At 43.7% G+C, this 14073-nt stretch overlaps 1 protein-coding gene across 1 annotated transcript; it reads left to right on the forward strand.

Annotated features, from left to right (window-relative positions):
- The first annotated feature begins 4218 nt into the window (after window positions 1-4218).
- RPTN (repetin) lies at window positions 4219-9287 on the forward strand. The gene is given in 3 exon segments (XM_046683218.1): window positions 4219-4250; window positions 5508-5665; window positions 6457-9287. Coding segments are annotated over 2 exon segments (2217 nt in total). The 5' UTR covers window positions 4219-4250; window positions 5508-5527; the 3' UTR covers window positions 8536-9287.
- Window positions 9288-14073: the final 4786 nt, after the last annotated feature.

A 14073-nucleotide genomic window follows, 5' to 3' on the forward strand; every position in this document is an offset into this window, starting at 1 on the left:
ATTTAGGTACTGGAGAAGCATAGGAAAATAATAAATATTTGACTGGTCAAACATCAGGAGGTTCTCATTTCAAAGTTGGATTCCTTCATAGCATGTCATTAGGAAGTTACTTTATTCTTTTTTTTTTTTTCTTGAGGAAGATTAGCCCTCAGCTAACTACTGCCAATCCTCCTCTTTTTGCTGAGGAAGACTGGCCCTGAGCTAACATCCATGCCCATCTTCCTGTACTTTATACGTGGGACGCCTACCACATCATGGCTTTTGCCAAGCGGTGCCATGTCCGCACCCAGGATCCGAACCAGCGAACCCCGGACTGCCAAAGCGGAACGTGCAAACTTAACTGCTGCGCCACCAGGCCGGGAAGTTACTTTATTCTTACATCAGCTTTTGTGGAAAGCCATTTCTCTCACTGGGGAGTGGGCAATCACCAGTCCTGTTCCATAAGAGACAGGATAACATACGAGTTATGAATGAAGGCTTTGGAATCAGGAAGATGTGGGTTCACACCCCAGCTCAGCTGTTGTAAGCTGTATGACTTTGAGCAAGTTATTTACCCCTCTCTCCTTCTCTTTTTTAAATTATTTTATTGAAGTCACATTGATTTATAATATTATATAAATTTCAGGTGTACCTTATTATATTTCAGCTTCTGTATAGACTGCTTCATGTTCACCAATAGTCTAGTTTTTATCCATCACCATATATATGTGCCCCTTTACCCTTTTCGCCCTCCCCCAGCCCCCCTCCCCTATGATCACCACCAATCTATTCTCCTTATCTATGAGTTTGTTTATCTTCCACATAAGAGTGAAATCATACAGCATTTGTCTTTCTCTGTCTGACTTATTTCACTTAGCACAGTACCCTCAAGGCCCATCCATGTTATCCTTCTCTCAACCTCAGTTGCCTTGAATGAGAACTGAAGATAATATTCCCTGTCACATGGGATTGTTGTGGGTATTAAACAAGATAACATACACAAAATGCTTAGCATAGAGCCTAGCACACAATAAGACCTAAATAAATTGTAGCTTTAAACATCTTCCCTTTGAGACCACAAGGTCACATTCTAACACGAATGGAAATAAAAGCATGAAAAACATGAACAAAAACAGTATAGGTCCTCATGCAATTTACAAATGCTAACTAAGTAACAGAACACCCTTAATTGCCCTCCCTGATTTCCACAGAGGAAGATTGAGGAGCACAAAGTTCTGAGGTCTTTATCAAATTCATGAATGGAGCAATGTTAAAATACAACCTCTAAAGCCCCTGCTAACCCTAAGATTGGAATCACAGAATCTTAGAACGTCAATGCCGAAAGAAAATTTACAGATCAGTCCAACCCTTCCCTTTTGTAGATGAAGAAAGTCAAGGTCAAAGGGTTAAGTGATTTGCCAAAAATTACCTGGTATGTTCCATGATTTCTTCAAATACATGTTATTTCTAGCCCCTGCATCCTTCCTTTTTCCTCTAATGAACCTCTCTCAATACTCTATCAATGACAGTAGCAATTCGAACTCCAAAGAAGGAGCCTGTGTATCCTGCTTCCCAGTGAGATTGAAAGGTCCTTCAGACAAGGACTGTGTCTTTTCTCTCAGTGCCTACAAAATGGGTCTCCAGTGCTCACCAATCCCCACTGATTAACTGATGGACTGAGCAACACAAACAGTTCTCTGTTTGTCCTATAGAAACTTGCTAAGTGTTGAATGAGTGAATGAATACAGAGTAGACCCTACTGTTATGAGCATAATCTTTCTCTCCACTGCATCATCAGGCAGAGAACTGCCCGTCTAACCAAGAAGCAGTTGCTAGGGAGCCCTGGAAGATGTCAACATCTTGGGGGCCACAGCTTTGCTGCTTTCTATCACAACGGCTGTTGTCTTTACCCCCTACCCACTCCACCCTTACTCCCCTTATTTGCCTCTGGGGTCACCAAAACTTTTCTTGGTTTTTGGTTCTAATAGGTAAGAAGAGAGAGAACTGAATAGCACTCATAAGTCCAGATACAAAAACAGAAAGAGAATCTTAGCGTGACTCAGCTCTCAGCGTTTATAAACAGACTTAAGCAAGTCCTGACCAGGGTTGGGAGACCCCAAATGGCAGAGCGTGCAAGCTAGAGGGAGGACCACAAGACTCCAAAAGGGAGAAACCCTGTGGAATGCCGATAGGGGTGCTGAATCTTAGACCGGATCAGGCCCCCTTCAGAAGTCACATTTCTTCAGTATACCACAGTTCTAGTTATTTAGGCTTGAAGACTTGGAGTCTCTCCTGACTTCTCCACTGTCCCTGCCCCTCTTCTAATCTGTCTAAAACCCCATCCTTTCTTTTCGTCAATCATCCACCTATCTTCCTACACGTAGTTTGGAACTACTGCATCCAGATCAAAGTCCCTATCACTTCTTACATGGGCCATACATGACTCCTAACTGGTACCCCTGCTCAGACATTCTTCTTTCCAATTCATCCTGTACACTACAGTTTAGGGCGGCTAACTTGGTCCTGGTTGCCCAGAACTCTCCCAGTTTTAGCACTGAAAATCTCATGTCCTAGGAAACCCCTTGGTCCCAGACAAAGTGAGACAGCTGGCCACCTTACCACAGTCAGATTAAAAGCTTTCCCCCAAAGATGCTTTTATCATGTCATTTTCCTGACCAAAATGTTCCCTGCTTTCAATTTCTCATTAAAATAAGCCCTAAAACAGGCCTCAAATCTGCCTTAGAGAATGTATAAGAAAATATATTGGGCTGGGCTCAGGAAACAAGGACCCTAGGCCTGGCTTTCATCACAGCCCTGTGGGACTCTTGGCAAATCATTCAAGATACTGGGGCCTCAGTTTCCTCATCTGTAAAGTTAGGAGACTAAAACTAGATTTCCTTTGTAGGTCCAAAATTCTCCAGTTCTTTTCTTCTGCATACCCTCTGCTCCAGCCAAACTTAACAGCTCCTTCTAATCCAAACACACCCTATAAATTCTCACCTTTGTGCTTTGGTCTTTCCCTTCTCCCCACTAGGACTTCTCTGCTTTCTTTTCTGCCCACCTGAATCCTTTGAGGAGCAACAAAAACCCCACCTACTAGGGGAAGCCCAGGCCCAGCCCATGAAGACTCCACATACGCCTGGGTTTTCTAATACTTAGCACTTCTCAGGTCCTGTACCTGGTGTTCAAAATCTTTTTCTGTGTGAAGTTTCTTTATTCCAACTGATCTAAAATCTCTCTACACTTTTGTGATTCCCTTGCAGAATTCTGAAGACATCATCAATAATAGCTAATGACAACATTAATAACTGATTGATGTATGGATACATAGGGAAAAGTCTAACCAAGGGGCTAGATGGGAGACAAAAGTAGAAAGTAGAGGTAAATCTAGAATTTTTTTCACTTTACACAAGATTCTTAAATGCTTCCATAATTCAATAATTCACTTACTCTACAAACATTTATTGAGAATCTCCTATGCTCAAGACACTGCTGGCATGTCATAGGTGCAGAGATGGGGATAAATGGAGGCCCAGGTCTCTGATAGCATCGCTACTCACAGATATCATAAGCTTCCATGTTGTCCGTCACTTCTACTTTGCAGTAAGACCCTAGAAGGCTCAAGTGGTGGCAGCTCCACCATCATCACACCCCTCCTTCCCAAAATTGGTCATGTGTCTACTTCTCCCTCTAGCCTGCAGAGCTGTTAAATGAAAAAACATTAAAAATAGGTCAATACATTAAAATACATATTATCTACCTACACAAGCAAAACAGCCTAAAACAAATCTCTTCCGGGAAGTCTATCCTAGCTATCTGCCTAGAATCTCTAATCCCTCCCTTGACAGATTTTGTGAAGTGACTATATTGATACCCTTCTTTGGTATGATTTGACTGTTGTCTTCCATTAGTCTTGGTAAATGACACATATTAAGCGTGAACTCAGCCTACATCTCTGTCTTTTGGGACCCCCCACAGCATGCACACACACACACACACGCCCCTCTAATTAAATGGGGCTGGGGCTTAAACAGTGTCACCTATTCTCATGACAAACAGGTTTGTGAGCAAGCGGGGGAAGTAAATCAATCAAACAGTCTGCAGAGGGAGAGGTCAAGCTGTGCTGAGCTGGGCTGGGCCCAGAGTGATTCAGGCTCCACAGAATAGGATGGCCTATTAGGACAATTAAAACCTTTATAAATAGGATGAGTTTTCAGGTCTCCAGCATCCTCTCTTGCTTCTGAATCTTCGGCTCATTCCTCCTTAAGCAGGTAAGACATGCATGGGGGAGCAATGACAGCATCCATAAGGCTCTGGATGGCAGCTACAATGTGCTGGGCTGAGGAGGTCTGAGACTACTCCCTGTGGATGATAGACTTAGGTACCCTCCTGCTCCTTTTTCTTGCCTCTAAGAATATGATGATAGCTGGAGTAGCCTACTTCTGAGCCTGTAAAGCATACATGCCTTTGTTTCAGCGTGTCCTAGGCATCCCAAAATGAGGACTAGAAATATTGTTGGGTAGCTCAGTCTCCCATAGTGGAGCATTTACCTTTTGTGCAAGTTAGGCAAGACCCAAGAGTTTAGGGCTCATCAGAGCCAAAGCCCTGGACCATGCGGTCACAGTAATATTCAAGTCTTATTGCAATGAATTGCTATAAGGGGCTCAACTTGTCCCATGCAATTCATTATTTGCTGCTCATCCTTAATCATCACTGCATGATTTGGGAAGTCCACTGTGCTTTGCAATTAGGGCTTCCGTTTGGCCTGTAAACCCAGTAACTGAAATTTTCACACCATAAGAAGAAATATCATTGAGATCTGAATCCCAAAAGACCCCAGCCTCCCAGCATGGCCAATGTGAACCTACTTGATTGTATATACTTTCTATCATCTAGACAGTTAATTCGGCTTGCTATTTTTATCTGTAACAGTTTTTGTATTTACTGATTCTACTCTATAAGCACATCCCAAAATGACAATCCAGGCAAGAAGTACTTGTTTTAACCTCCCGGAAAGCTTCCTTGGCCCATGACCAAAGACCTCTAGCCTTCCTACCCGACTTGAGTAAGGTTCTTAGAAGATTGAGGCCTATTCAGTGGGGTCTATTTAGTGCCTCCTCCAGGGTGCTAGTCGTTGGTGGAAAATTATGCCTTACTACACTGGCTTCTGACCCTGTGTCTATGGGCTTCCTGACCTCCTTTCCTTTTTGTTTTAATATGAGAGTTTCAATAACCAAGTCCCACCTGGAGTAGAGGATAGGGTGTGTAAAACACCTACTATGTATTTTTTGTGTTTTAGGAAATTTCTGCTCTTTCTGGCAGGGAATCCATAGTTTGTACCCATCTCCCACTGTCATACACGATATTTGGAGCCTGACTCTGGGTCAAAGGGAGTGAGGAGTATGGCTAAAAAAGGGCTCATCATTTCTTAAGCTTCTTTTTCTAACCAAGAGGGGCTACTTTCTCTCTGGAAATGTTGTCTTTGGTCTTCATGCTAAATACAAAAAAACTCTTGTTTCTTCTTTTAGGTTCACCCATCTATGCCAAAATGGCTCAACTCCTGAACAGCATACTCACTGTGATCGAGGTGTTCGAGAGAAATGCTAAAGAGAATGGGGACAGTGCCTCACTGTGCAAGGAGGAGTTAAAGCAGCTACTCTTGACTGAGTTTGGAGACATCCTCCGGGTAAGATGCATAGACTCTAGGCCCCGTGGAGTCAAGCGTGAGTGATTCTGACATCTGCATCCAGGGCTTGATGGTTTTTTGTTTTATTTGGTCATGCTCCACCCTGTAATGAAAAGAATTTCAGGCAGTTCCTTCAAAATTCTCTCCCAGCACACGCACATGTATGCATAGGCATGCTCACACATATAAGTGCACACACACACACACACCTCTCCTCACATCTGAGCTTGAACAGGAGGGAGTACAACTTCAAACTGGAAATCATCTCTCAGAAGAAAATCTAGATTCATATTTTGATTTCTATATTTTAGTGCTGTTCACACATCTTCTCATTCCTTCATTCATTTATTCAATAAAGAGTCGCTGGGCACTTACTCCCTACCATCACCATCCTAGGCACTGGGGATACAAACATGAATAAAACCAGTTTCCCCTCCCTCCAGGATCTCACAGTGTGGTTGGAAAGAAGTAGGTAAAAAATTAATTACAATATAGCATGTGATAGGAGGGGATAGCTTTCTCAAATGACTGAAGTTAATTATTAATGGAGCTGATTTTAAATAAGTGTATCTACTTCCCTATGGTCACGTTCCCATTGGTCCAGCAAGGGACAGGGTTCTGAGAGCCAGCCAATCAAAGGTTGGAACCAAAACTAAGCCACTTCAGATTAATGGGTTCTCAACTGAGGAAGGCTCATCCAGAACTGAATGGACTGGGACATGGACATTGGCACACATCTTACTATCTGCAGCAGAACATCTGATTTTGCTCTTTGTTTTATCTTCTCACAGAGACCAAATGACCCAGAGACTGTGGAAACCATTCTGAGCCTCTTGGATCAAGACAAAAATGGATGTGTTGATTTTCGTGAATATCTTTTGTTGGTGTTCCAATTGACCTAAGGCTGTTATCATAAGCTGGGTAATGTGTCATGTGGAGAAAGAACCTCCCAGCAAGAAGGGGAGCAGGTTGGAACAGTAGACCATAAGTTTCCAGGAAATACAGACAGACAACACAGGCAGAGGCATGAAGGAGAAAGGCAGGACTCCCACCGCAGTCAGACTGAGAGACAAAATATCTGCCAGGATCAGGCTGAGAGACAAGATAGGAACTCCCACTATGGTCAAGCTGACAGACAAGATAGGAACTCCCACTATGGTCAGGCTGACAGACAAGATAGGGACTCCTACTATGGTCAGTCTGAGAGGCAGGATCAGGATTCCCACTATGGTCAGACTGAGACACAAGATAGGGACTCCTGCTATGGTCAGTCTAAGAGACAAGATCAGGACTCCCGCTATGGTCAGACTGAGACACAAGATAGGGACTCTTGCTATGGTCAAAGATTGAGTCATAAATCTAGCTGTGGCCAGCCTATAAGACAAGGATATATCTTTGCCTTAAATAAATATGAGAAACAAGTTCAGGATTCTCATTATGGCCAGTCTGAAAGATTTGGACAACAATTAAGCTGTGGCCATTCTGGAAGAGTTAGAGAAGACTCTCATTCTACCCAGACAAACCAACAAGAATCAGGCTCTTATTATGGACAGTCTGGGAGGCTGGGCCAGGAATCAGACTGTGGTCAGAGAAATAGGCAAGAATTGCATTCTCAATATAGGCAAACAGACAAACAAGGCCAGAGTTTCCACTATGGTCAGACAGACAGACAAGGCCAGAGTTCATACTATGGTCAGACAGACAGACAAGGTCAGAGTTCCCACTACGGTCAGACAGACAGACAAGGCCTGAGCTTTCAATATGATCAGACAGACAGACAAGGCCAGAGTTATCACTATGGTCAGACAGACAGACGAGACCTGAGCTCTCAATACGGCCAGACAGACAGACAAGGCCAGAGTTATCCTTATGGTCTGACAGGAAGACAAGGCCTGGGCTCTCAATATGGTCAGTCAGAGACTGGGGAAACTGGACACTTCCAAGGGAGCGAAGGAACAAGCAGAGACTCATATGTTGAGCAATCAGGAAGGTCAAGACGACCAAGTCAACAGACTCAAGGACAGGAAGTAAACCTAAATCAAGAACAGAGATTCCAGTCCAGGGAAGGGCTGCAGAACAGCCACCAGGCTTGGGAGCCTGAGGAAGATAGCCAACACCACCAACACAAACTTGTAGTACAAATCCAGCAAGAAAGGCCACTCTGTCACAAAGGGAGGAACTGGCAATCAGGCAGTAGTGAGCAGGGCCACAGACAGACCCAGACCAAACAGAGTCGTGGTGAGGAGCAGCGCCACCAGACAGAGGAAGAGCAGGGCCGCCGAAGCTGTGGTAGACATGGTTGTGAGGGTCAGGAAAGTCCACATGAGGTGCAGGACAGGCAAACCCATGAAGATGAGCTGAACCGTCAGAGACGAGACAGGCAAACCCATGAAAACGAGCAGAACCGTCAGAGACGAGACAGGCAAACCCATGAAGATGAGCAGAACCATCAGAGGCCAGACAGGCAAACCCATGAAGACGAGCTGAACCGTCAGAGGCCAGACAGGCAAACCCATGAAGACGAGCAGAACCGTCAGAGACGAGACAGGCAAACCCATGGAGATGTACAGAACTGTCAGCAACAATGGGATAGGCAAACCCATGAGGAGAAAGAGAGGTATCAAGGGTCCCAGCATCAACAATACTATGGGACTCAGCAAGGCTGTTCTAACAGGGAAAAATTCCGCATGAGTGAGAATGACCAGAGCCAAGGTTCCCAGGGAAGACACAGTGACCTGGCCTTCCATCTACCCCAGAGCAGTGGGAGTTCCCAAAGAAGAGAACAGGGTAGAAGTCACCCTAACAAGGCAGCCTTTGCTCCCAACCCCCTCTATGACTATGTACAAGAGCAGAAAGCGCAAGGGCACTAAGCTGTGTGAGCACCAGAGCTAAAGCAACACGAAGCTGAGGAAGAATCTGCATGTCAAGTTCATCCTTACTTCTGTTTAAGAGATTGAAAATGTATGTTTTCCTTCTCTCCTCTATCTATTTGCAAGGATACTTTTGAAGACTAGCATTCACTTTTAGGGCATTTCAGCTCTTTAAGCAGCCATTCTAGGGTTTTCCAGCTGGGTGAAATCTGAGTGGTAAATTGGGTGAAATAATCAGATCCCAATTTTGATTAATTTGGGGGATTTAAAGCATTTCATGGTTTTCCCTCTGTGTAGGTGGGACCTGGTTGGATCATTGAAGGTAGAAACTTCTCCCAAAAGTTCAGAAACAGGAAAGGTAGTCTGAAGATATACATTATAGCCCAAGGAGAAGCCACCTGGGCTTTGGCGAGCTTTGGCTCCTGTGGATAAAACATCAGGTATTGCAAGCCTTATAGTCTACACTAAAATGAAGCACAGTGAGAGGCTGCTAGGAGAACCAGAGGCCACAAGAGGACATCTTTGATGCTGACAACACCTCCTGCGCTCAGGCTCCTATTCCTCACTGGAGGAACTGTTCAATGAGCTACTATCACTAGAGCTGACTGGACCAATTCCAGCTCAATGCCTTTCTAGTTTCCGGTCACATAAAACAGAGAGAAAGCGTATGTCATCTGTTTGCAGTTTCCAAGGGGCCAAAACTTTAAATACATAGCTCCTGGGACCTGAAAACCCTTCAACAAGAAAATCTATGGAAATGTGTTAAAATACCCAATAAATGATTGGTGAGCAATGATCTCGATCACTCTTTTCCTTCCTCACTACGGGGCCATGCTATCTCCATTTGTGGGCCATTTCCCAAGAATAAGACCTCATTTCTCAACTTCTAAGATCTCTTTATTCTTTGAGTTCCTGGGCACTGAAAAAAATAAGAATCAATATGAAACAAACAACAAAGAGTCAAAAAGAATTTAACTAAATATCATTCTCGGCTTCTTCTCCCACAGGGGAGTCACATTTGACCTTTCCCCTTCATTCACCTCCACATTCAAATGGTCATTCAGTCTTGCCAACTCCACATCCTCCATAACTCTTAAATCTCTTCCCACTTCTCCAACTCTACTCCCTTAATCTCCCTTCTCTTCAGTGCCTCCTAGTGACTTTAGGATAAAGTTTCACGACTTAGTATGGCCTATAGGCCCTTCACCATCCGACCCAGATGACCTACCCAGCCTAGTGTTGTGAAAGTCTCCTCCCAGGAGCATCCAGTGTTCCAGCCATGCCAAGGATTTGGCCTTTTCTTCATAAACCATGGTCTTTCATTCATTCATATCTTTGAATATACCGATCCATAGCCTGGAATACCTCCCCTCCCTTTTCTGCCTGGCAAAACCGTAGGCATCCTCTGTGTCCCAAGTAAAACACCACATCTTCTGAATAGCCTTCCTGGACACCCAAGCACTCTTCTCTAAGTTCCCACTCACTTCTGTTATATCATTTGTCACACACTCTATTTTCATTATCTCCCCTATCAAACTGGGACTAAAACCGGATCTTACTCTACCTTGTACTGCTCAGCATTTAGTGCAGCCACTGATGTCTAGTGCACTCATTAGTTGTTTGTTGTATAGGTGGGCAGATGGAAGAAATAAGTCTGGTTTTGGAATAAATTCAAATAAACATTTATTGGGCCTCTACTGTCTGTTACATAGACAGGAGAGACTGAATAAGGCCCTTGTTCAGTAAGAGCTCAATGAATGAAACAGTAACCTTTTTAGATATCATAAGCAGAAGGAGATTTAATGCCTAGAATTATAAGAGCTGAATTATTAGAAATCAACAAGTGACCCCTGGAACTATTGAGTTCAAGGCATCACTAGAGCTGTGATCCAGGATCAGAAAGCTGAGATCCAGAAGCTGCTGGTACAGTTGCCAAAACTGCCTGTCAACATCCACATCTCCATATCATGTAAACACATCTAATTAGAAGAACATAATTCACATCCAGAACCCTAGCTGCAAGCGAGACTAGGAAATACAGAAGGAGATAAGAACAGATGCTGAGGGCCATTGGATCATAGTCACCATAGGAAGTATATAAAAACTTATAACAACAGCCCCTTTCCTCAAGGAGATTGCAATCTAGGAAGAAATATGTGTACATCAAACAAAGATGAAATAAGGCAAGATGTCATAAGTACAAGAAAATTGCTGTCACGGCACAAGAAAGAGTAAGTAAGTCTGTCTGGCAGGATAGAGAAAGGCTTTCGTAGAGGAAAGCACCTAACCTAGGGCCATGATCCCCAGGGGAGAGGGGATGAGAAGGGTCACAGGTTGTCCTGGGCCTTAAGCTCAATGGGGATGCCCATATGTTGGCTGCTGTTTAAATGGCATAACTGTTCAGGGGTAAGATGGGTCTTCTTCACAAATGTTCTCTGTAACTTAGACCCTCCCAAGATAGCTAAACCAGAGGATGGAAAATAAACTGAAAGGTGAGAGAGCTCAAAATCTGGGAGTTGCTCAGGGTTCACGGAGGCTCTCAGTGAGTCGCCTGGCAGTGAAGGGTGGGAGGGATTTAGGCATTCTAGGCAGAGGGAACAGCATGAGTACAAGACGGAGAAGGAAAGTTCAGGAGTGTTTGATGAAGCAAAACGTACATACATAGAACACTAAAGAAAGAAAGTAGAGAGAGTCAAAGCTGAAAGGATGAATTGATCTAGATCATGGAGGATCTCAAAGTCCACCATGAAGAGGTTTGGAATTTTCTTCTGTTAATAGTAGGAGCCAGGGGCCCCTGGTGGCGCAGCGGTTAAGTTTGCACGTTCCACTTTGGCAGCCCGGGGTTCGCTAGTTTGGATCCTGGGGGCGGACATGGCACCACTTGGCACACCATGCTGTGGTAGGCATCCCACATATAAAGTGGAGGAAAATGGGCATGGATGTTAGTCAGGGCCAGTCTTCCTCAGCAAAAAGGAAGATTGGCAGCAGATGTTAGCTCAGGGCTAAACTTCCTCAAAAAAAAAAAAAAAAAAGTAGTAGGAGCCACAAGAGTTTCTGAGCAGAAAATGAGAGGATAAGAGGAAAGACTGGCAGAGGAGATGTTTGGGAGGGAGAGAAACAGTTAATATAAGAATGGAGTTAGGTGAATTTGATCTGTGTAATTTCCCCATCACAGGTACAACTTAAGCCCATGCAGACTTTGGAATATTGCAGACTGGAGGGCTATGCAGGATCCAAGGCCAAAAGCCAAAGATCAGAGAGCGGTCTGGGTGGGGGGCACTCTCAAGAGGGTGTGAAAGGAGGGAAGAGTCATCCTAATATGCCACAGGCTGACCAGAGGTGGGCTCCACAGCTGGCAAAAAAAGCAGCTCTCTGGATCTAAGCCATAGGCAACCTTCCGAATTTCCTCAAGTGAAAAGTCCAAACAGACGCCCATCCCCCTTGAGCACGGTCTCTACTCTCCAACTCTGAAAGAATCACACAAACTGCAAAGCTAGTCCACAGTACTTCCTCCAAACATACCTACATCAGAAAGACATCCTTTCCTCACAGAAACTGACTTTTATTTCACTGCAGCCCAACTTTCTTCCTCTATGGCTCACTCCTCAGCTGCCTTCTCCTCTTTTCTAACTACAGGTTGTCTTATCCAGTCCCATGGCTTTAAATATCACTATTTCTGACTCTCACATCTTCATCTCCAACCTACCTATTTCCTAAACCCCGGACTCATATACCAATTACCTACTTGGCTTTTCCATTTGGACATCAAACAACATCTCAATCTTAGCATTCCCAAACACAACTCTTGACTTAATCTGTTTCTCGCTCAATTTTCCCCATTTCAGTAAGTTGGTAGCACCATCCACATTGCTCAAGTAAAAATTTGAGAGACAGTCTTTATCATAATCATTCCTTCCCTCCAAATAAAACAGTAAGTCATTTTGTTTCTATCCCAAAATGCAGTGTAGCCTAGATCCACCATTCTTGTCATCTCTATTCCTACCACCCTCATCACCACCATCTCTCTCCTAGAATACCCCAATAGCTTCCTGATGGGGCTCACTACACCTTTATAGCATGTAAACCACATCGTGTCACTCTCCTGCCTAAAATGCTTGGTACCTTCTCACCACACCAAGAATAAAATTCAACATTCTTCCCAGGGCCTTCCTAGGATGGGGCCCTGCTAGACCTCATCTTGCACCACTCTCCTCTGCATTCACTGTTTCCCAACCACTCTGCTCTAAAGGAACAGTCCCCCAATCACTACCACATACCCTTCTTTTTGTTGTTGCTGTTCTTAGCACTTTTCACATCCGATAGTTTGTTTTTGTGTTACTTGTTTGTTGTCTTTTTCCCCCTACTAGAACTTAAGGTCCATAATAACAAGAATTTTGCTTGTCTTGTTTGCCACTGTACCTTCTGAATGGAAAACAGTGGCTGCTCTCAGTGCATGCCCAATAAGTATATCTGTCAACCAAATGCTCATAGAAGCATTCCATGATCTGGCTTCAGTCTACATTTCCAACTGGGTTTTTACAATGCCCCAATTTGCCACCTAGACTCCAATGTTGGACAACTTCCCAGCCTCCATACCTCTGCTTATACCATTTGCTCCGCTGAAATGCTCTCCTAATCTTCACCTGTCAAATCCTACCCATTCTACGAATTAGCAACATCTTCTGGACCCATCACCATTACAGAACTTACCACATTGCACTGAAGTCAATTTTAAACCCATGTGTTTCCTATAACAAGCTGTGAGGTCCCAGCAGGCAGAAAACTGCATCTTATTCACAATTGTGTCTTCAGCACCAAGCGCAGTGACTGGCCAATTATACAGAAAGAGACTGGGATTTAGACTAAAAAGGCCTGTATTTAAGACCTAGCTCCACCACTTACTAAATTTATGATCTTAGAAAAACTTCTTTATCTCTTCAAATCTCAGTTTCCTCATCTGTAAAATGGGGTTAAAAATTCCAATAGTTGCTTAAAAAAAATTGAGATAACATATACAAAGTGATTAATAATCTGATATCCTTTTGCTTATTTAGTTGGTTTTTATTATCTTTTCCCCTTTTGCATTATTTTAATAGGAGCTTAATAAATGTTTATCATATTATTGAAAAGCCCAGTTTAAGTGCCAGCTCCTCCAAGAAGCCTTCCTTGATTCCCCTTCCTCTCAGACAACAGTAACCACTCCTTCATCTTCAAGCAATGTCTTTGGAAACTTTCCATGACCATCATCACAGTCTAGATTATTGTAGGTATCAGTGAACATTCCTTGCTCCCTGACTACATTAGAGGTTCCTTCAGAAAAAGGTTCATGCCTTATCCTTCACATAATTATCACCCAGAATACCTCAGAACAAGTACTTCGTGAGTGCTTGTTGAATCAAATTCAACTGAATGGACTCTCTCCACTACATCACAACTCTTTCCTTCCGTACCTGACACCACCATTCTCTGGTCATTGTCTGCTTCTGCCACTAGTGCGCTTCCAAGCATCCACTTCTCCCACAACCCAAGACCCAATCT

This window comes from Equus quagga, chromosome 13 (genome assembly GCF_021613505.1).
Source record: "Equus quagga isolate Etosha38 chromosome 13, UCLA_HA_Equagga_1.0, whole genome shotgun sequence".
Classification (NCBI taxonomy): domain Eukaryota; kingdom Metazoa; phylum Chordata; class Mammalia; order Perissodactyla; family Equidae; genus Equus; species Equus quagga.